The sequence below is a fragment of the Pelobates fuscus genome, chromosome 4 (assembly GCF_036172605.1).
Source record: "Pelobates fuscus isolate aPelFus1 chromosome 4, aPelFus1.pri, whole genome shotgun sequence".
In the NCBI taxonomy this organism is placed as follows: domain Eukaryota; kingdom Metazoa; phylum Chordata; class Amphibia; order Anura; family Pelobatidae; genus Pelobates; species Pelobates fuscus.
The window spans coordinates 353,316,137-353,340,603 of NC_086320.1; the positions used below are offsets into that span (position 1 = coordinate 353,316,137).

The 24,467-nt window shown below is 38.9% G+C and overlaps 1 protein-coding gene across 2 annotated transcripts in view; it reads right to left on the reverse strand.

Moving 5' to 3' along the window:
- MPP7 (MAGUK p55 scaffold protein 7) overlaps positions 1-24,467 on the reverse strand; it is a 305,267-nt gene that overhangs the window by 48,478 nt on the left and 232,322 nt on the right. For both annotated transcript variants that reach the window (XM_063452598.1, XM_063452599.1), the window contains exon 13: positions 5,675-5,845. In XM_063452598.1, the coding sequence (XP_063308668.1) occupies positions 5,675-5,845 (171 nt within the window). The remainder of the gene's footprint in view (positions 1-5,674; positions 5,846-24,467) is intronic.

A 24,467-nucleotide genomic window follows, 5' to 3' on the forward strand; every position in this document is an offset into this window, starting at 1 on the left:
TTTAACAAACAGAGACATCTATTTCAATTTTTTTTCTTGGGGCTTTAATTGTAGTTTTTACCTTCAACAAATTGTTAAAATACTGACTGACGTTTCCAGAATGTATAGATGTAAAATTACATCACTGCCCTTTCAGCTTTGCCATTGTTCTGAATATCCTTTGCATGAGCTTGAGGCTTATCTATTGCATACTTTACAGCAGGTGTTCCCAATTAATTTTTCCCATGGATCCCTTTGACATAATGCGCCAACAATGTGGAACCCCAAATTTATTTTGCCGCCATAGCGCAGATAGTAAACAGATAGTAGTACTTAGGAGCAGGTGTGCTTTTCTGTGTACAGTTGGTGATTGTATATAATGTTAGCGTTTTGATACAGGGGTGTGCTTGTGTCTGCTCTACGGAATTTGCTGGCGCTATATAAATAATAAAATAATAATAATATGTAACGTTTGCATTTGCGTGCAGAGGTACACACACCTTGACACACAGATACACATACTGTCACATACACAAACCTTGACCCACAGATACACACAATGGCACATACAAACATATACACACACCTTGACATACATATACACACACTCAGATACAGATACTTGCACATACACTCACGCAGATGCACACAGTGACACATACACACACCTTGACACAACATACTCCGATACACACAGTGATACATACACACACATACTCCGATACACACAGTAACACATACTGGCACCGACAGATACACACACTGGCACACATACACACCTTGACACACACATATACACATTGGCACATGAAAACACACTGATACACACTGCCACATTCACACACAATCTGACATACATCAGAGCCATCCTCCTGTAAACTCACCATGTGGTCCAGATGATGTTGGCCGAGGCTAATGGGAGTGAGATGCTGTATGCTCACTCCAGCCTCTCCTCTGCCATGCATGCTGCTCCCTCTCTGGGCTGCCGTCTCCAGACTCCGTCTCCAGACTCCTTACTGCGCGGCAGCTACTCTGTGAAGTTGGGACGAAGTGCTGTCACTTCCTCCCAGCCCGCCGATACTACAGGGGAACGGTCGTGCTCATAAAGGGCAGCAGCACCCGACCGGCCCCTTTTAAGCGATTAAATCGCGCCGGCCATTTTGCTTGGCGAAATTACGGTGGAACTCAATTTGTGTTCTCGAGGGAATAAAGCAATACTACTTTCTAAGGGAATAAAGCAATACTACTTTCAGTCTTTAAGAAAACCGTGCATACACACTTCGGCAGGTATACAGACACATGTTACTGAATGATTTGCCTTACAGAAGAAACCTGTACTTAAATTTATTGTTTCCCATTAAGCTGACTTGTGGATGACCCTTTTTTTTCCATCAGAAGCTGGAAACCTGACTGTTTCAACTCCTACACATGCACACACCATGTAATTTAGCTTATAATATCAAATGCTATTTTGTTTATTCATGGAATGTGTAGAAATGTCAATTCCAGGTTTTATTCGTCCAACTTTGATGAACTTCTGTAACTGTTCTTTGTTAGATAGGTAGGTTATTTGGAAGCTGGAAGCTAAGAAAATTGGTCATGTGCGAGAACTACACCATAAAACACTGATCTCTGTGATAGGAACATAAAGTTAAGCCTTTGAATCCACAGAAAGCATCCAATTTCCTGGCTCTAACAGTATTCTGGGATAATATTTACAGATTCCTGGAGCTCTAACTCTTCATTAATAGGACTCCATTAAAATCTGTAAATCCAAATGATGCAATGTACTTGTACGATGCCTCTAAGTCTTTAGGGAAGACAAAACAAAACAGACTTAATTGAGCCAAAATATAATGAAGAAACTTGTGGCAAGGCCCTGGTTATATTCCTTTGTTTGTTTTCCCAGTTGTTACTTCCAATTAATTTATTCAGGTAGGGCTTGACAACTTCAGAATGATGACTGAGAAGGGTTTGATCTCTGGAGCTTTCAGCAAATTGTTGGTGATTGTAAATGGGCACAAAAAAACACTGTTTTTCTTTCCGAATTGTTTATGAGTAAAACTCATGTGTCTAGCACCTTTTCGTCAAATATATGGTATTGGCTTTGTATCATCACATGAATCTACTAATTATTTTCTTCCACTAGAGACCCGTACACTCACAGAGTCACAATAGCCCCAGATAACTGTTAGAAAGTCCAATCTTAGAATAAGTGCTGCATCTTCCTGAATACTTGTGCCAGGACCTGCTGGTTCATGGTTAGGTGTCCTGTTCAACTTTGACACTTTAGAACCAACGTAGTTTTCACAGTGGTTAATGATTCTGCACCACCAGTGCCACTACCAACATGTGCTCCACTGCTGGATCCAACCGTATTGTTGTTTTCTGCCACAGAATTTACTTTATCTATAAATTCAATAAATGTATTTATTTTACTTTATCACAATCCACACCTTGGTGTTCTCTTTGCTCGTTACCCTGACCTGATGTCATGTGCTTACATTTTTAGTAGCGCCTGTCTTACAAGAATGACTGTATCGTACTCCCCAACTGGCTACTCAGCACTACTCTACTCAAGAATTTCCTTCCTGCTCTAAGGCAACTGTCCGTATAAGCGCAGCCAGCCTGTGTTTAAATATCTGATTAGAAAAGATGCTGATGGCCATATTCCCTTATGAGTTTTGACATGTCAGAGGTTAAATGAATACAAATGCTCACATCCGGTATTTAAAATGGCCCCAAATAAAAAGTTTAAAACAATGTCCCCGACATCCGCTAAAAGCTATAATAAACTGAGCTGTAATTACCACTTCAAGTCTGACAGCTTTCTGGTGTGGATGAGGCCATCTTGGAGTTGCATTACAATTAACAAAACTACTGATTAAAAAAAACTGCAGAGAGCATATGATGCCAGTAATCAATCATGAGCTGGGAAATACGGAGTATCTCCTTTTTTTCTACTGTGGAGGAAACAGGAAAACTTTTTTGTTTGTTTTTTTGTTGTATTCTCTAGTGTTTAGTTCACATTTTAAAAAGAAAAGAGCAAAACTCGCAGAAACTAAAACAACTCTCACAAATGAACTAGAAAACAGTTTTTTTGTGGTTTTTGAAGTGCTACATGATGACGAATAGGTTATTTCAGATGACAGTGTCCCTTCAACATTTTAACATATGAACAGTGGTATTGTTTTGGCATTTAAGAGAACAAGTCTAATTCAGTCAGACTAAACACAGGATGAGCTTTTTTTTTTTTTAAAAGTATACATCTATAAATGCATTCAATTAAAAAAAATACAATGTTCATAATTATTTTGTGCCTAGCAGACACGATTGTAATTAAAACCATTAAAAAAAACAAAAAAAACATTTAATTCCAAAAGGAAATCTGTTCTGTGCGATACATTATCTTTTGGCATTGGTATTGATTGCATGCTCAGCATCACCTATTAAATTAGGCAGCTCATGTGATAACTTTTATTATACTTGTTGTTCCTGACATGTGACAACACTTGCCAGGTATTTAATTTGTTAGGTGACTAAAGATCCAATTGTGCTTTCCCTGCCTCAATTCATAAGACTTTCATCAATGGGACAACAATGTGATGTGTTTTTTTTCTTCTTCTCTTGCACTAACATACCATAACCTGGGGGGGGGGGGGGGGGGGGGTAACAAAGTAGAGGTCCCTGCTGGTATGACTCACGCAGATTCAGCCTTTAATTTCACAACAGCTGGGGTTTTCCTTGACATAACTCAGAGAGTCAAAGAAAGAGAACCTTCCATAGTTGTTGTGAGAATGACATGTTCTTTACTACTGTATAAGGAAGAATTGTGTGTCAAACGCGGTCTCATTTAACTGCACCAGTTACCTTATTCTGTTAACATTACTTTTTAAAATACACAGTTGCAACAGAGATTTAATTGCCCGCTATCCCAGCAAAAAACTCAAATGCATAATGCAAAATCGTACCATGTGAGATGTACTGTGGATATACATAAATGTCTGCTGGAATTTTCATAATTTCAGATAAAAAGGGCATTAATAAAACAATGTCCCAATCTATATACTTATTATTTATAAAGCGATAACAAGATCCGTAGCGCTGTACAATGGGTGGACTAACAGACACGTATTTGTAACCAGACAAGTTGGATGCACAGGAACAGACGGATTAAGGGCCGTGCTCAATGAGGTTACATGCTAGAGGGAGTGGGGTATAGTGACACAAAATGTAAGAGTAGAACAGTAGGTTGTTAGGATAGTATTACCAAGGGTAGTGGAGACAATGGTAGTGAAGGATTTTGGCGCATGAACATTTTGACACCAGAATTTTTTTGTTTAGCTTCATCTTTCTGATTTTATTTGGAATATTTAAAAAGTGGGTAAAAACTCCTCAAAGCTCCACTGACGCATGTGCAGTCCCTAAATATAAAAGCAGAGATAAGTACTGGGGGAGGCCATCAAATTCTTCTCCGTTGCCAAGAAAAAGGGGGTGGCGGTTGCCTACACATCTGATTCCCCCAGCAGATGCAGTCCCACTATACAACCCCACCATAACTATCACTGTCCAAAGAACTGTGCAATGGAAAGAGTATATTTTTTAATGTAATACATTCAGAATATGTGACGCTAAATTTGCAGCTTTTTGTATTAAAACAAAACATTTGAAGGCAGATTAAAGCCTATTGTTTCGCCTGGTCTAACCATTCTCAATATAACAAAAGCCTAGACTTAATATTTGATCTCATTTCCTACCCCAAGCATTCTTGAATTCCCTTTTAGTAATAAAAGTTTTCTTTCAGAGTGTGTATTTATTATTAGTACATAATATTTTCTTTCCAGATGTATAAAAAAAATCCCACATAACATTTTCCTATTTTATCCACCCAGAAATTATAGTATTCTAGTCAAAATCCTATGTGCAATGGAAGGTGCTGCTCTTCATCGTTAATTGAATAGCACAGTAATGTGATTGCAGTACTGGAAAAGTTGAACAATGTCTGATTGCCTAATTGATAAGCATAAAAAATGCCCTGTTCGTCCAAGTCATAGTTTAGTTTGAGTCATCATCAAGTTCTCTGTCTTGCACGGGTAGTTAAACAAATCATTGTAATCTCCAGCTCCTACAAACTTTTATTCCCCCCCTCCCCAGATTTGCCCAATTATAAAAGATCTGCATTTGAAACAGAGAACGAAGTTTCAATCCTTCCACTCTGAATTTGCTTATTTCCATCTGCATACTATTGAAGAGATTACTGCATGGGACTAGGGCTCCCTACAGTTCAGACTCAACCCCAGAAAAAGAACGACTTGTTAAAGATAACAAACACTAGCAAAAAAAAGTCTATGCTTCTATTATTCGAAGATTACATTTCAACACCTAATCATATTTTAAGCAGAATCTATAAGGTTCAGATAGAATTACTGCTTATCAGTTGAAGTTTTGTTATTTGTGGTTTAGTCAATAGTTTCCAAGCTACGATGTGACATTATATTGGCTTTTTTCCCCTTAACACCCAAGGCTGGAGAGCTTCAACGTTAAATACCCAAGTATGAAATTGAAAAACACTGTAAAATTATTAGCAGATGCGGCAACAAAATATTTGACATCATAGCACGTTCTGTGCAACGGACTTCAAAACGGTTGCGAGCAGTTTGAATCAAGCATGTATTTTACAAAGATCTAAACTCACCAACCAAGACTATCAGTCTGTACTTCTCATTAGACGGCCGTTGATACAATGCCACCTCTTCATAGGTCGGAACATCTGCCATATCGTATTGGTCGCTCTTCTTACATTCATACATAAATTTATTTGTTTTTCTGTCTTTCCTGCTGAGCCGAAAACTTCTCCTAAAACCAGCTGAAACAAAAAACACATTTTTCAAATCAAAGCTCAAGAAAGCTGGCCGCCTCTACTGTGTCCAGCAAACCCCGTTTCATAAATATAATATTCATAAATATTTTAACAAATGTAACTGCGCAGAAATCATTATAGGCAAAAAAAAAATACATCCGTGGCTGCTTTTACTTATGTATAAGTTTAAAGGCAGCCTCTAAACTATTACTTATTCATGGCTTGATCGTTCAAAGGCTGGCTATAAATCCCAGACAGCTATAGGAAAAACAGAACTTACGATATTGCAAAGCAATCTGTAGGGTGGCTAACAGACTTTCAAACATAGATATATAGTGAATACAGGCTCTTTAAAATGTTCAAGGTTTTCTAGAACAATATTAATTTTAGCTCCCGCAAAGCCACTTGATGTATATTAAAATGGTACAATCGTAAATTGAAATAGCTGAGCTTTGCAAAAAAACAATGTTTTACAGCTCTTCAATAATTCAACCCTCACAATATTTTACTCTGATTAGACATTTTGCCCTATGTAGAACAGAGACAACCATAGACAAGCTCAGTGAGCCAGTGAAAATTAACCTTGGTTAACCTTGATTCAGCTGGTCATCATGAGAAGTGAAATGTACATACATGTAGAAGGCCAAGGTTAAGTTAATATGGAGATATGAGAAGAGTGAATTACATAAAGAATTTATGAATACGAGTGTTATGACAATCAGGTTAAATTGGATAGGTCAGAGTATATTTTGAGTTACTATCCAGATACTCGGCTGCAGAAAGAATAAGCGGTCATGGAGGGAAACATACAGATCATACGATATGACAGACAAAAAATTGGTTACTACTTTAAGTGTTGCTGAATATTAGACGTGTGCATGAAAAAAACAAAACTATTATTTCGGCAAAATGTTGTCTGAAATTGTTTTTTTTTTTTTTTTTGGGATGGCAGATTTTCGGCTACATAGTGGTTCTTCTCATCCAACTTTCGTTAACATAAAAGTATACTGTAAAGCGAACCAGAAAAAACAAAAGGGCGCAAAAATGTATATATTCTGCAATAGACTGACAGGCGCATTTTCCAGACATTTGGTTCACAAATCAAGTGAGAAAAAGTAAAAGCAAAGCGAAAAAAATACAATATATGGTTTTACTGCTCCTTCTTCCCTCTTCTCACGTGATTTGTTAATAAAGTTAACATTTAGAGGCTGTCCCCAAGACATCAGTCATCTTTTCCCCCATCAATCATGTTTTGCTTTTTGGCACAATGGGCAGAATTGCAAATCACAGAGAACAGAGCTGATCCAATGCGTAAAAAAGAAGACTATAGGTTACACCTCTACAGTTAAAAGGTAGTGTTTGTGTAAAATAATACAGAAAGAAAGCAACAAACAGTCATGGGTGAATCTAGAGGGGAATGGGGGAACATTGTTTCATGCACACTTGGCACTCGTTGTTGTGGAAGTTTGTAAATGTAACTGCTGACAGTAGTAAAGTGTATATGGATCGTTTACATTCTATTTTAATGTCCAACTACAGCATTCCTGCTCTTTGGACCGCATCATTTTCTAGAACATCAATTTCCTCAGTTAACTAGAACACTTAATATATTTACAGTTTCAACATAAAATGTGATTTTACTGTGCTTTCATTGCATTTTGTCTATGCAAACAAAAATATTTTACTTGACTACCACTCACTTTGATGAATAAAGGAAAGAGATCAAGCTGTGGTCATCACAATAGGAGATTGCCTTCTAAGAAACATGTATATTTTCCATAATTAGTGTCTTGCAACCAAAAGCAACATGACACAACCAGCCACTGTCACATTTAAGTGGGAATTTTATAGTTCATTTGAAAGTAGAACGTTTACCATAGTCATACCTGTATATGACATATATATTGCGTTCCTTAAGATTTGTTTTATAGATTTAAAGAGGTGCACGTACATTAGAATTGCTTCTAAAAATAAAGTTTTGCAGCATAACCCTCTCCCTTAGACACGCCTCCCATTTTCACAAAATATATTTTTTACCGGATGAGCCTCAACTAGAGTGTACGCTGCCCACAACCAATCACTAATTTCTCAATATCGCTATAGTATCACAAAGCAATGCTAATTGGAAATTGTCAACAACTCAGCTCATTGGCAGGGCATACATAAACTGCGCACTTCCAAAAACTAAAATTGAATGTGGAAAAAATACAGCTGCCTATGAGGCCAAAACCAAATGCACTTAAGTTACGTTGGTACCCGGAGCATCCCTTTAATTTGCCTCCCTCCAGTCTGGGCTGTAGCCCAAGTATTTTAGACAAGAGGCATCCTAAATGTTTGAGGACTGGTATTTGCCGGAGATGCAATTGATGAACGTTGCTCACCAACGTTTCTTTTTCCTTTAGTGATATTATAAAAAGATGAGCGAGAAAGAAAGAGAGAGAGAGAAACATGTATAAACACTAGTTAATACTTATTATACGAAGGGACTATGGCCATTACAACTTTTACCTCAGAAGTCACTACTGAACCGTTACGGTAAAGAATAGTGCAGTGGAAGTAGGTATAAAGTGCACTTACTACCACAGCACTTTGTGCTGGAGAAAGCATGATGGTCCCATGATGTTTAGGCATTCCATGAGAAATCCTGTACGAATGCAAACTCGCAAGTGCAGTGCACATGTACCCATGTTGCGTTCTATGATATGCTCTGACTATGATTGAACAGAAAACTGAACAATGAAAATTACAAAAAAAAAAAAAATTGCTTTCAGAAAAAAATATCTCCAGAACCTCCGGCTAACTGAGCTCTCAATTGATTTTTTTTCCTCTGAAAACTGTTGATAAATATCAACTCTTTTTGGTCGATTTCCCCCCACCATTTTGGATTGATTTAAAGTCATCCAAATTTCAACCAGTCAAATCAAATAAACGGGTTGGCCGTTTGAAATTAAACTGCCAATAAAAGTTTTTCATAAGGACATCTATTGTAGTTGTTTTATTAGATTTATTTTTAAATTTGTATTTTTTTGGTGTTATACGTGCAAAAAAAACACTTTTCCATTATATGACTTATAATAACATGACAATATGGCTTCACATATGGGCTTAGGGCAATAAGTGTAAAATTAGGAGACACAAACTAACAAGCTTATAGCTTGGTTGAGCTTTACAATACATGTCATGGATGTCTGGTGAGATAGTCTGTTCCATTTTGTCTTACATTGACCAGGTGTGGTAGGTGTGTAAGCAATGAGGCCTATATAGGTGTTAACTGCTATTGAGAAATCTTATGAAAGGTAAGTGTAAGTACATTAGGCGGGAACTAAGCGTCTTATCTTCACTCTTCGGCTCTGTGTAAGGACGCCTGTTGTCGGCTGGTGAGGTCTCAGGGTGCTGGCTTTAGGGGTACACTGCTCACTTGTTCCAGCCAGCTCAGCCTCCTCGGATTAGATATTGTCAGGTTCAGTCTCTGAAGAAAAGCTTTTGGGTTTCAAAAGAGTAAAATGTATTCCAACGATGATATCATCAGTGAAAGTGACGTTTTTTGCATTTTCCACACGCAAACGGCACTTACACGGACGATATAATTGTTGTGATACATTTTACGGTTTTAAAACACTAATATTTGTGTTCAGCGAAGTCTCCTGAGTATAACAGTACCCCTCATGTACAGGTTTTATGTTGTTTTAAAAAGTTACAGAGTCAAATATAAGGCTTTCAGTGTTTCAGTTTTTTCACATTCGAATTCGCCAGATTTGTTACGTTGCTTTTGAGACCGTACGGTAGCCCAGGAATAAGAATTACCCCCCATGATAGCATACCATTTGCAATAGTAGACAACGCAAGGTATTGGAGTAGTGGATGGTTGGTGGACGGCCACCCTGTTCCAACAAGGCTGCAACGTCAGCAAGGCGGTTGTGGAGTCATGTTTTGGGCTGGAATCATGGGACGAGAGCTGGTCGGCCCCTTTAGGGTCCCCGAAGGTGTAAAGATGACCTCTGCAAAGTATGTGGAGTTTCTGACTGACCACTTTCTTCCCTGGTACAGAAGGAAGAACTATGCTTTCCGTAATAAAAAAATCTTCATGCATGACAATGCACCATCTCATGGTGTAAAGAATACCTCTGCATCAATGGCTGCTATGTGGATAAAAGGAGAGAAAGTCATGCTGTTGCCTCCATCCTCCCCTGACCTCAATCCTATTGAGAACCTTTGGAGCATCCTCAAGCAAAAGATCTATTAGGGTGGGAGGCAGTTTACATTCAAACAGCTCTGGGAGGCTATTCTGACATCTTGCAAACAAATTCAAGCAAGAACTGTCCAAAAACTCACAAGTTCAATGGATGCAAGAATTGTGAAGCTGCTATCAAATAAGGGGTCCTATGTTAAAATGTAACATGACCTGTTAAAATGTTTAAAAAGTTAAAAAGTTGTTATAAGTTTGATTGAAATAGCTTTTGATTTCAGTAAATATGCTTCAAACACAACAAATGACAATTTTCAGTTCTTTACAACCTATAAAGTGTTTTGAAACTTACTGTGCGTAATAATTTGGAACAGTGCATTGTAAGTTTTTTATGTTTAAAAAAAATACTGTTATCATTAGGAGGTTTGTTCAATACAATTTGAATTGTACTCTTAATAGTTGATAACATGAGAATTATGCTGACTGTTATTTACATTAATTATTTAGGTAAATGAGAAAAATATCATTTGCATAATAATTTGGAACAGGGTGTATAGGTGAGGGTTCAAATTAAAGAACAGGGGTGAACACGGTGGTGGGTGTTAAAAAATTAAATAAAACAAAACCTTCCAGTGAACCCCCTTCCCTCATGGGCAAATTGCACAAAAAAAAAAACATTATAAACAACTTTTAGCTGTTGAATCTGAAGGCCTCTATGCCTTATACATGGATTTGAATCCCCATAGTCTATATGCTCAAAGCAATATTTTTCAATAAGCTTTCTGCTGGAATTCAATTAATCAGACCCATGAAATGCCTTATCTGGAGATGAAAAACTGTCGATAAATGTAATCGTCCGGAATTAAACTGAGGTCTTAAGTTAATTACCAGGTTACGCAAAAATCAGATATGATAGTTGTGTTTTAAAGAACATGAATAAAAGGTCACAACCTATTCTGTAATACAAAACATGTCTAGTCCCCAGTGTATGTAAAGCTATGTACTTATGACAGATGTCAATGCAGAGCCTGTAATACACAATATACTTAGTATTATCTCTGCCATGTATCTGTAGAAAACATGTCAGCGGAGTCTACACAACAAATCCAAATATCTTAAATTACAGAACATCACTCTGCACAAATATAGAATCCAAACTCTGCTACTTCTCTGCCCTGAAGTGACATGGGAATCCATTAGCTAAGTGAAAACAGTTGGTGTGATACAGTTATGAGGTTAGACATGTCAAGTTTTAGATGAATTATCCATCAATCATGTTCTAGGTGGGGGATCTAAAGGCAAAATACTAGTACATGCTAGGCATTAAATTAAGTAGCCAATCATTACAAAAGGGTCTTATGCACTCACTGTAATAAATCAGCAAGCCCTGTTCATGAAACCTGTGAATATCGAACATATTGACCGCAATGTTTTTGCTTTTTTTTATTATTATTGGAAAGGACAAAATATTAAAAAAAATTATTTTGCAATGCACCAGAAAATATCCAACTTCATAGCACATGTGAATTGTTATTTTGTCTCTAAAGAACAGAATGTCTTAAATTATTCTTAACATACTGAGAATTCATTCAAATTTCAAGTGAGTACCTTTGAATTAAGGCTCTAAAGAGAGCAAACATTTTGTTTAAGGAAACTGACTGATCAAAATATCTCGGGTGAAAAGAAGAGAAAGAATATCAAAGTTTGAATTGAGTTATGGGTACAGGAAGTTACAGAAAACAAACCATGCTGGCTAAATTCTAAATAAAAAGAGAGCAACATTGTTTATAAAAGCATTCTGAAATATTTCAACATGATTATTTCAGTTAAAGTGGCACTGTCGAGGTTTTTTCCCTTTTCTGAAGTCACTTTATGTTAAGGATATCGTTTCTTGTTTGCACCAGAATTCAATACCTGGGTGCCTCCATTTTATTCTTCAGTGTCCATGATGTCTGCAGTTAGGGGGATTCTTTAACTGATGGATTGTGGGTAAATTAGCTTAGCAACTAAAATAGGATTTTCCGTAAGCTCCACCCATTGCCAGTAGGTCCTATTTTTCCTAGGTACATCTAAAAACTATGGTGAATTAAAGAAAATGAAAAACAAAGTGAAACAGAGGGACAAAACGAACGATTAAAAAAATTAAACATGCAAAGTGACAGTGCTGCTTTAAGAGTACTGTATATCTTTTAAGTTTGAAAACGGCATTGTGAAGGTTTAGAAACCATGTAGAGGATAATACTTGATTGATAGCTTACAGACTATTGGTTTATGAAAAATGAAGCATCATTTTGAAAACAGAAGTTCCTGTAATGAGCATTAAAGAGGCACTATAGTCACCCAGACCACTTCATCTCATTGAAGTGGTCTGGGTACAACGTCTCTGTTTCACTTAGTCCTGCAATGTAAATCATTGCCGTTTTAGAGAAACAGCACTTCCTGGATGCTAACAGACTTTAGGTCCCCTAAATGATGCTCGACGTCCTTACGCGCAGCATGAGGACACCAAGAATCCGCGTGAAATTACCATAGGAAAGCACTGAGGCAACGCTATCCTATGGGGAGGACCTAACGCGCTTGCAACTCTAGCCATGCATGTGCATTAGGCTCCCTGAAGCACATGAGCTGAGCACTAACCCAGCATCAAGTAACCTCTTTTCAAGTTGGGGGGATGGGGGTGCGTGAAGGAGCGAGAGGGGGCGGGGGACACACACCAGAGGGTGTCATAGTGTTAGGAATACAGCTTTGCATCCCTAACACGATATGAAATTTGCACCTTATTACACATCAGTCCACTGTGTACTTGAGCTATATTCTACATATATATGTATTGAAAAATAAAATTGAAAACATTTAAAAAATAAAATAAAATGAAACCACATGGTTAGGGGTTACAAGGACTGTGTATCCAGAAGCGTTCACCAGTTAAGAATGGGAACGAAAGATGCTACTGGCTACTGTATCAATTAGATTAGCATCTGGACACAAACACCAACATCTGGATAACACAGGAAATGGACGGGATAGCGATGACATACTCTTCTGTCTGATTGACAGCTACCTGATTACAGACTGATGCCGTACAATGACTTGTTTCTTTGATATTAACAAACATCAACAAGTCTTTTCCTGTTGTCATGGCAAAAGCTGTAAAGATTTGGGGACTTAACTACGGCTTCTTAAAGTTCTCTGAAGTTTTTTTGACTATTTTAGACTGCTTCAAAAGCACTGCATTTGACAGTTTACCCAAAGCGTATCCGATTTCTTAAAACGAAGACCCAGCCTATAACAGCACAAGGAATAGCAGCCACTTCTGGAAAGTAAGAAGGAAATCTATGCAGTCAGATCATTTATTTTCATACACGGCATTGCCAGAGGAATGGGATATACATAGTGGAAACTTCCTTCTCCTAAACCTTTGTAAGTAGCAATGGGAAAAGGTAGATCTGCCTAGCTTCTTCAATACTAAAAAGATCACTCAAGGGATTAATTTACCAAAGATTTGTATAATCAGTACTGGCTGTGAAACAAGAGACCAAACCATGGTACTTTGTGTACCTTTACATAAATAACAGGTACTCTGTCATTAAAAAAAAGCACATCTCAATTTAATCCTTTCTGCCAAACATAACAAAAACAATTCCATTACTGCTCTAAACAATCCAACATGAGTTTATTGCCAATAAAAAGGTCATTTTATTCCATTTGATCAATACTTTCAAGCTAAATGTATCAGCTGAATGCTAGACCTGTTTTTGTTATGTTCTATTGCACGATCTACAAACGGAACTCCTGTAATTTGTGCTAAACCTTCTCTGAACATTGAACTTTCTGTTCAATTGTTCAAATTCCATGTTCTATAAATATCTTTTAGTTTAATACGATATATCACAACCGTACATAACTAAAGGAACATTCAAACACCTTTAAGTGTTAGACAAGTGTTCCCTCCTTGTCGTTGTTGCAATTGGCACCATTATAAGCTTGCATTGTTGTACCAGAGACAGGTGCTTGCTTGGTGCTGGGGCACGAGGTGTAAGCCTATGCTTTTTATTTCAAACAGAAACACTGAATTCATTGCTTCTCTGAGAAGCATTGCTGGAGGATTGCTGCGTCTGTGTCCCAATGATAAGCATTGGATTGGCAGGGAGATTATCAATACTGATCTCCTGGTGAGTGGAGGAGAGTCGCAGTGAGGGACCGTCTCATTGCTGGATTTGCAATGTTAACTTAAGAGTAATATATTCACACACATTTCTATTTTTTTATATCGTCCCCCTCTCCACCCCCCCCCCCTCCACCCCCCTCCCCCCGCCCCAGTTATACACTTTATAATAGCTATATTATGTTAGCTGTACAGGTTTTGTTATATTAGTGGTATGTGGCCACAGTTGTTCAGACCAACAAATTTCATGCACATAAACTGATTTCGAAACTCTTAACACTTTAAAGACACATTACTGTAAATTTATAAACATGTGTTCTACACTCTTATAAACCAAAATGTTTGAGCTCCTTAAATAGAAGTGGGTACAATTTTATTTTATCATGCCTCCCGTAGGTACTCACATCAATTGCAAAAACTCTGCTAAGTATGTTCTAAAAATGTAATTCCGAATATACAGTTGCTGAACTTTGTCAACGTAATTTCATATAAGCCAGCCATCACTAAAGCACATAAACATCCGTGTGCTATACATGTCTACTGTTCTGAATTAGTCTGCACAAACACACAGCAGAGACTCCACTTGTTTCTGGAGCAACTCCCAGTTTGCAGATTTAGCTTGCGTTAATAAAACCTCTGGATATGTCTTCTGCGTATAAGAAAACATCTCTGAGAACAGTAAACAGATGATTTTCATCGGTGTACACCATATGTTCACAAAAGACTCTTGTTAAGGAGCTATGAAAATGACGACTAATGAGAACATGTGGAAGACAGTATAAATTTTTTTAATAATCGATCTTTAGATATTTAATAAGAAAAATTATCGAAAAAGGGAGAAAAATACTTTTAATTCTACTCCTTTTAGCGTCAATAGGGTAAGAAACACATTTTGCATAATCTGACAATCAAAGGACGGAACATGCCGCAAATGAAATATATTTTCTGTTCTGAAAGGGGTGACGACAATGATGCATAATAGGCTGTCTGTACGCCAGACATCAAGAGCAAAACATCTAGAGATAAGCCAAGAAAACTAAAACAAAAGATAGGTGTCACTTGTGGGTCAGATACAAGACGCACAATAATGATAAGCTTTGAAAACTAAATCTCCTGGGAGAAATATGGAAATGCTAGCTCAAAAAGCAAGCTCAGCACCAATAATTGCTCAGAAGTCCTGTTTTACATGCTTGCAAGTCCAGCATGCACAAGTTAAACCAACCAGAGTTGTGCATAGAACAGTGAATAGTAGGGCACAAGACATCTTATGCATATTGTACAGGATGTGGATAAAAACCAAACTGGCTAAAATAAACACAACCCTGTAAAATGTACCAATCGATAAGATCTGCCAGAATTTTAATGAAGCTTTTACATGCAATCAAATGGTACTACCTTCCAGGATAAAGAACACATTTCTCAGTAACGCACGTGGTTTTAAACTAACCGTTTTAATTCACTCTGGTAACAAATGAATTCTACCTGGCAAAACAATTCATCTGACTGCATGTGGAAGAGAAGTGTGTCTGGAGAAGCAGGTAAGCATTTTAGCTTTATATGTATTTATGAATAATAATACTAGCGCCATTTGGGAGCTACACTTCACGAGATCTCTTGCCACACTGTAAAACACACTGAGCGTGTGCTGTGTACTCCTCCAGCATCAAGTGCCATGATGGGATAAACTGGCAATCTCGTCGCATTTAAAACTCATCTACGAATGTGTTGTTTGCAGCAGCAAATTCCTAAGATCGGCCACTTCTGCAGTAAGGCACACACAACAAGCATTTATGGAATCTGCCCAGCAATGCTCACATTGGGATGTTTGCAGCTACCGGTATTTATTTATGGAATTATACAATAGAAGCATGCATAATACTGCTGGTCAAGAATGAGAGAAGAGAGTCAGAGTATGCATATATTGCTGTGCTGTACAATTATCCCACAGAAAAAGCCACTTTTTAATTATCTGTTCAGTGAAATATGACCTGGTGCTCTGGGCAATGATTTAACTTCATAGTGTACCATAATAATACAGTCTCATCCATATAATGTGGGATAAAGTAAGACTCTGATGGGAAAACAGGAAAAAGTACAGATTGAGAAGGGATGAACGATGGAAGAAGAAAAGGAATATATCTCATTTCATGACAAGTTGTTTCATATTTTGTTTAAGAATTTCTTTACTGCACCTCCAAAGCAGCAAAAAGCAACATAGTTACTGACAACCAATTAAAACAAAGAATAGGTTATATAAGGTAACATAATAAGAACCTCCTCTTTCTTTGCCGCTCCATATCATATAACACCAGGTCAGAGTATTGCTCTCCTTTCATTGTGTGTATGTGTATTAGCCTTTACATTACTTTGGTGTATTGTCTCTCTGTCATCCTGCGTCTTTCTCCTAACAATTCTTTCTATTGTTCTATACCAGGCATAGGCAACCTTTGGCACTCTAGATGTTTTGGACTACACCTCCCATGATGCTTTGCCAGCATTATGGGTGTCAGAGCATTATGGGGGATGTAGTCCACAACATCTGGAGTGTCGAAGGTTGCCTACCCCTGTTCTATACCCTTCTTTTTTTAGCCTGTCCTCAAAACTGCCAGGGTCTCCTCTTGCCGGCTTATTTCACAGTGTTCGATGTATAAGTCGTACCAGTGGTCTGTCAGCCGCTCACGTGCTGTTGAGTCCAGTGTTTCCTCTCACAGTCGCACCTGTGATCTGGTCTGTTCCTCTTGCGAACGCGGATTTCACACATCCGCAGACTGCCTTCCTGGTCCCCGTCAGTCTCTGCCATGTCTCGACCTTAGAGTGCCCATATTAGCCATTTGTGAGATCTGAGCCTTTCCAGAGGCCATTTTAAGTTTTTTTTTGTTTTTTTTTCCACTCATCTATGGAACATAGTTAAAGGGACACTATGGTCACCTGAACAACTTTAGCTTAATGAAGCAGTTTTGGTGTATAGAACATGCCCCTGCAGCCTCACTGCTCAATCTTCTGCCATTTACGAGTTAAATCCCTTTGTTTATGAACCCTAGTCACACCTCCCTGCATGTGACTTGCACAGCCTTCCATAAACACTTCCTGTAAAGAGAGCCCTATTTAGGCTTTCTTTATTGCAAGTTCTGTTTAATTAATATTTTCTTATCCCCTGCTATGTTAATAGCTTGCTAGACCCTGCAAGAGCCTCCTGTATGTGATTAAAGTTCAATTTAGAGATTGAGATACAATTATTTAAGGTAAATTACATCTGTTTGAAACTTTGTTTCTGTTTATGCAGCCCTAGTCACACCTCCCCTGGCTATGATTGACACAGTCTGCATGAAAAAAAACTGGTTTTACTTTCAATCAGATGTAATTTACCTTAAACAATTGTATCTCAATCTCTGTAAATTGAACTTTAATCACATGCCGGAGGCTCTTGCAGGGTCTAGCAAGCTATTAACATAGCAGGGGATAAAAAAAAAATCTAAATTAAACAGAACTTGCAAGAAAGGAAGAATACACTTTTGATGACTCTTTACAGGAAGTGTTTATGGAAGGCTGTGCAAGTCACATGCAGGGAGGTGTGACTAGGGTTCATAAACAAAGTGATTTAACTCCTAAATGGCAGAATTGAGCAGTGAGACTGCAAGGGCATGTTCTATACACCAAAACTGCTTCATTAAGCTAAAGTTGTTTTGGGGACTATAGTGTCCCTTAAATTTTCATCTATTTGAGTTTTAAACAGATGTGAATTTAATACGATTTTAGACGGTAGGACACAGCTGTAAATAGTCTGTTTTAATATTTTGCACTGTCTATGTATGTTTTGTGTGAATTGGAATTTATGGCTTGATAAAGACTCATTGGAAACACTGTATTTCCAATAAATTTGTATTGAATTAGCCACTGAGTGCTTGGAAATTAGCTTTTTTCTGTACTTGATTTGAGAGGCCTGAAACATTATACCCTGGGGCTTTTAAGGATCCCATTTGGGGTACCAACTAGGCTCATCCTCTTACTACAAGCACCCTGGACTAGCTGGACTAGCTTTTTTAAAATACTTTTTTTTGATTATCAATGAGCATTAAAGAATACATTTGTTTCAAAGCTATTAAACATGAGCATCATAAAAAATTAACAGAAAGTAAAAACTTACCATCTGTACATTAAAGGAACTGTATAAGTAAAAAAAAAATGCATACTCCTCCCACCCAACAGTAAACAGACGGTCTCTCAATAGTGTAAACATTAGATTTGAAATACCTTTTATAATCTTTACTTTGATCAGATTGTCTTCTTGTCATGTGATTGCATGTCATTTCCCACTCTGCTTTCTCTCTGCTTCCTGTATGTCAGCCAGACTGTCCACCAATGGCCATGCTCCAGTGATTCTCTATTAAAATCAATAATGACATGCCCACAATCTCTGTCCACCAATGGCCATGTTCCAGTGATTCTCTATTAAAATCAATAATGACATGCCCACAATCTCTGTCCACCAATGGCCATGTTCCAGTGATTCTCTATTAAAATCAATAATGACATGCCCACAATCTCTGTCCACCAATGGCCATGCTCCAGTGATTTTCTATGAGCATCAGTAATAAAAATGCCTGTCCAAGAAGTACTTAACCCAAGTTACACTCCAAATACAGCACTCAGACACTAGAACGTACATACCACACACAGATACGCACACAAACATTTCCTCACATTAGGCAACATATAGTGTCATATGTTTATTATAAATAAATGTAAAGAGACAAACTCGTGAATACCTATTGAGCTGTGTGTTCTCTCTCTCGATATATATATATATATATATATATATACATACACACACATATATGTATATATCTTTCCATATCATCTATATCTCTCTGTCTATATTGATTTCTAACTGTATATCTATCACTCTATATCTATATCTATATCTATATTTCTCTATAACCCTTTATCTATCTATTTACTCTTTCTCTCTATGTAAAATAACAGATGAAATTTGTGTTTCATCTGTTATTTTATATCACTGGACTAATACGGCTACAATTAAAATAAATAAATATATTATATATATATATTAAAAATTTCCCCCCTCACCCCTCCTGGGTGGTATGTTTATTCCTCATTCTCAGGTCATCTACCAGAGGCCTGGGAGTTTGAGGGTTCTGCGCAGTACCTTAGTTGTTCCTAGAACTGCACTCTTCTGGACAGTGATATCAGATTTCCCACCTGGAAACTGTCGAAGCCACTCCCCCAACTTGGGAGTCACAGCCTCAAGTGCTCCTATCACAACTGGGACTACTACTGCCTTCACTTTCCACATCCTCTCTAGTTCTTCTTTCAGTCCTTTGTCCACCTTTTCATGTTCATTCTTCCTGATGTTAGTTTCACTGGGTATTGCCACATCCACCACGACTGCAGTCTTTCGTTCCTTGTCTACCACGACAATGTCTGGTTGGTTGGCCAGCACTTGCTTGTCTGTCTGGATCTTGAAGTCCCACAGGATCTTAGCCCTGTTATTCTCAACTACCTTTTGTAGTATCTCCCATCTGGACTTAGGCAGATCCAATACATATTCTGTGCAGATGTTTCGGTACACAATCCCAGCAACTTGGTTGTGTCTCTCCGTGTATGCTGTTCCTGCTAACATCTTGCAACTGGCTACTAGGTGCTGGACTGTCTCAGAGGCTTCTTCTGCACAGTCTGCACCTTGGGTCTTGCATGGTGTGGTAGACTCCAGCTTCTATTGATCCGGTGCAGAGGGCCTGTTCCTTTGTTGCTAGGATTAGTGCCTCAGTGCTGTCTTTCCGTCCTGCCTTTTCCAACCACTGGTAGGATTTTATCATGTGAGCCACATCCACTATCTGCCGGAGGTACACCTCATGGAGAGGTTGGTCTTGTCAAGGAACCTCCTCTTTTTCTGCATCCTTGATCTGTGGAAGTCTCAGGCATTCCCTTAGCAGTTCATCTTTGGGAACCATCTTTGTGATGTACTTGTGGATGTTCTGTGTTTCATCCAGGACTGTGGCCTTAACACTCATCAGGCCCCGACCTCCTTCCTTCCGGCAGATGTACAGTCTTTGGGTGCTGGATTCCGGGTGGAATCCTCCATTAATAGTGAGTAGTTTCCTGGTCTTGACATCCATGGTGATCAGTTCTTCTCTTGGCCAGGTTATTATTCCAGCTGGGTACCTGATGGCTTGGATCTTGTTCTTGCCATTGAGCTGGGACTTCAGGACCTGTGACTCTTTGGAGGTACTTGGATGTTGCTATTCTCCTTGCCTCTTCCTCATGGGGGCCATGCGTTTGTGGTACCCCCAGGTATTTGTAGCTGTTCTCTACATCTTCTATTTGGCCTTCTGGAACTTTAACTCCTTTTGTCCTAATCATCTTCCCTCTTTTTGCCATCATCCGCCTGCACTTCTCAGGTCCGAATGACATTCCGATGTCCTTGTTGTATATGCTAGTTAGGTGGATCAGAGAGTCAATTTCTCGCTCATTCTTGGCATACAGCTTGATATCATCCATGTAGAGTAGGTGGCGGATGGTAACTCCACTCTTCAACCTGTATCCGTATCCACTCTTCTTGATGATCTGGCTAAGGGGGTTGAGGCCTATGCAGAACAGCATTGGGGATAGCGCATCATCTTGGTATATGCCACATTTAATGTTTACTTGAGTTATTGTCCTGGAATTGACTTGTAGAGTTGTTTTCCACTTGCCCATCAAATTCTTGATGGAGGCTCTTATTGTCTTGCTGACCTTGTAGATAGCCAAGCATTCCAGTATCCATGTGTGTGGCATTGTGTCATAGGCTTTCTTGTAGTCAATCCAGGCCGTGCACAGATTGGTCTGTCTGGTCTTCGAATCCCTTGTGACGACTTGGTCTACCAGTAGTTGGTGGTTTGATCCTCTGGTGTTGTTTCCAATCCCCTTCTGAGTATTGCTCATATATTGACTCATATGCCCTTGGATCTTGGAGGTTATGATGCCTGACAGGAGTTTCCATGTTGTGGGGAGGCAGGTTATTGGTCGGTAGTTGGATGGTGCTGTTCCCTTGTGAGGGTCCTTCATGACCAGTATTGTTCTGCCTTGTGTTAGCCAGTCAGGGTTGCCTGTTGCTAGTAGCTGGTTTATTTGTGCTGCTAGGCATTCATGCAGCGCTGTTAACTTCTTTATCCAGTAGTTGTGGATTATGTCAGGTCCTGGGGCTGACCAGCTCTTCATGTGTGCTGCTCTTTGTTGGATATCTTTGTCGATTAGGATGGTTGATTAAGAAGGACAGCAGGGGAAGGGATTAACAGTGGGTAGTGAGGTAGGCTGACAGGGAAGGGGTTATCAGTGGGTAGTGAGATTGGATGTCAGGGAAGGGGTTAACAGTGGGTAGTGAGGGTGGCTCGTAGGGAAGGGGTTAACAGTTGGTAGGGAGGTTGGCTGACAGGGAATGAATGAGCAGTGGGCAATGATGTTGGCTGACGAACTCTCAGGGAAGGAGTTAACAGTGGGTAGGGAGATTGTTTGAGAGGGATTCGCAGGGAAGGGGTTAACAGTGGGTAGTGAGGTTGTCTGACCGGGACTGGTAGGGAAGGGGTTAACAGTGAGTAGGTAGGTTGGCTGAAAGGGGCTTAACCCCTTAAGGACCAAACTTCTGGAATAAAAGGGAATCATGACGTGTCACACACGTCATGTGTCCTTAAGGGGTTAAGGAGAATGTATTATTTGCATTACAGAGAGGGAGGAAGAGGAGCACATATGGGCTCTAACCTGTGAGCATTCCTTACACTACAGAATACATGCCTCTATTTTTATTGGCTGAAAAGGGTATGTTTCTTTCAGAGACTGGGAATTAGGAACATGTTGAAATGTGAGAGGGGAGTGGCTAATGAGGCTGGTTTACACTGCTGAATTCAGCAAAATATTTTACGGCACTGCAAGAACACTACACAGAATTGAAAGAAAAGAAACTAACCACAGGTATTTGAGCGTATTATCTTTAATTTAAGCTTAACTTGTTTAGCTGCCTAGCGTGTCCCATTAAGATATAAAATTCGAACACCATCATTAACAATAATGATACAAGTTGTTCAATGACCAGTGTTCTTTACTCTTGGCTTTCTTTCCCAGAATGCTTTTCCAACTCTACAATAGCTGTTGGACCAAAGCTAGATAGCAGTAATTCCTACCAACAAATAAACCATATTTACTTGAATCTAATGTGTACCTATTTTAGCAAAAGAAAGTTTCCAAAATTTGAATGCTGCATTAAATTCAGGGCGCAATTCGCATTGCCACAACAGGGATGTGAGACTTGGTTTCTGTATACCCGCCGCGGTCAGGGTAGTAGTAGTAGTAGTAGTAGTAGTAGTAGCATCTCCTTGTAAATTTAATCTAATAATAAAGTGACTAAAGCACAGGCATTGCATCAGAAAGTAACAGCATCATAGGTGAGATTAATTGTGCTTGGGGTAGTTTTCCTAAGCATGCACAGTCGCATTGGGAGAGGGAGGGCTGAAACAGCAATTACATTTATCTATTTACCAGGTTGGCTTTATGAGCGAATTGGCTTCATAAATTGAAGTGTGCATTAGATTTGATGGTGCATTAGATTTGACTGAATAGGGTATTTGTCAGATAGCCTTATGGATGAATCACTCCCAGTTACATACAGCTGCAACGCTGATAAAATGAGGTATAAACAAACATAATGCCTTTATAGATGTATGGTAATGGATATAACAATGTTTACAATGTGCAAAGCAAAAATGTATCTTGTGCTGGATAAAGCAGTGAAAGACTTTGGCAGTGAGGCTAAGAATTGTTGAAGAGGAGTTTGAAGTTGGCATGAGAGGTGTAACATACGAAACAAACTCTTCAACAACTTGCGAACAAAAGAAAGACAGTTCACACAAAGGTGAATAACCTGAATTAAATCAGACTGACCACATTACATAGAAAACTAATGAAATGGAATAGAATGAAATAAAACCGGCCACAGCTTCACAAGTGATATAGAACAATTCAGCTGCAAATCGAGACTGCATAAAACCATGCCAACACTTAAACGGACACTATAGTCACCAGAACAACTACAGCTTATTGAATTTGTTCTGGTGAGTAGAATCATTACCTTCAGGCTTTTTGCTGTAAACACGGTCTTTTCAGAGAAAATGCAATGTTTACATTACAGTCTAGTGATAACTTCACTGGCCCCTCCTCAGATAGCTGTTTGAGATCCTTCCTGGGTCATGGCTGCCTAAAATGCATCCAAACATTCAGTATCTCCTCCCTCTGCATGCAGACACTGAACTTTCCTTTAAAGAGATTCATTGATTCAATCCATCTCTATGAGGAAATGCTGATTGGCCAGGGCTGTGTTTGAATCATGCTGGCTCTGCCCCTGATCTGCCTCCTTGTCAGTCTCAGCCAATCCTATGGGGAAGCATTGTGATTGGATCAGGCTACCACTTCTGCTGATGTCAGCAGACTGCTTGTTTTTATTTTTAGGCAAACAGAATGCAGAGCTACAGCTTCAGGCTTGAATACAAGTAAAATTTTGCTATATTTAGGGAGACATGAGGGGCCCGGGGGGGGGGGGGAGGGGCCCGGGGGGGGGGGGGGGGGGCGGGGGGCTGGGGTAGATGGTGGTTTTAACACTATAGGGTCCGGAATACATGTTTGTGTTCCTGACCCTATAGTGTTCCTTTAACAGCTTCTGGTTCTCCTTTAACCAGTGGCACAAAATGGCATGTTAATAACCAGTATCGCTAATAACGGGCATCTGTTTCAAAGAGCAGACACACGTCTGTATAAGTCCATGCAGCTTGGGAGGTGCGGATAACATTATATAAAACATAGATCTAGAATACACTGCCAAGTTCTGCAGATTTTTACCTTTAGAAATACTCTAGAAAAAAAAGTCAAGACACTACTAGCATGATGCAAGGCTTGGATAAAAGCATGCCATCCATCTTTAATTTCTATAATGCACAAGCAGAATTCGCTCCAGGGATTTAACAGTACAAGAAAGCAAGTAAATCATTTTTATTTCTGTACAAGGTGGGAAATTAAGACTTTGATGTGGGTGACGAGTTCTGGAAGAGACAAAATAATATTGCTTTTTTCCACATCACATTAAAGGACCACTATAGGCACCCAGACCACTTCAGCTTAATGAAGTGGTCTGGGTGCCAGGTCCAGCTAGGATTAACCCTTTTTACTATAAACATAGCAGTTTCAGAGAAACTGCTATGTTTATAATAGGGTTAATCCAGCCTCTAGTGGCTGTC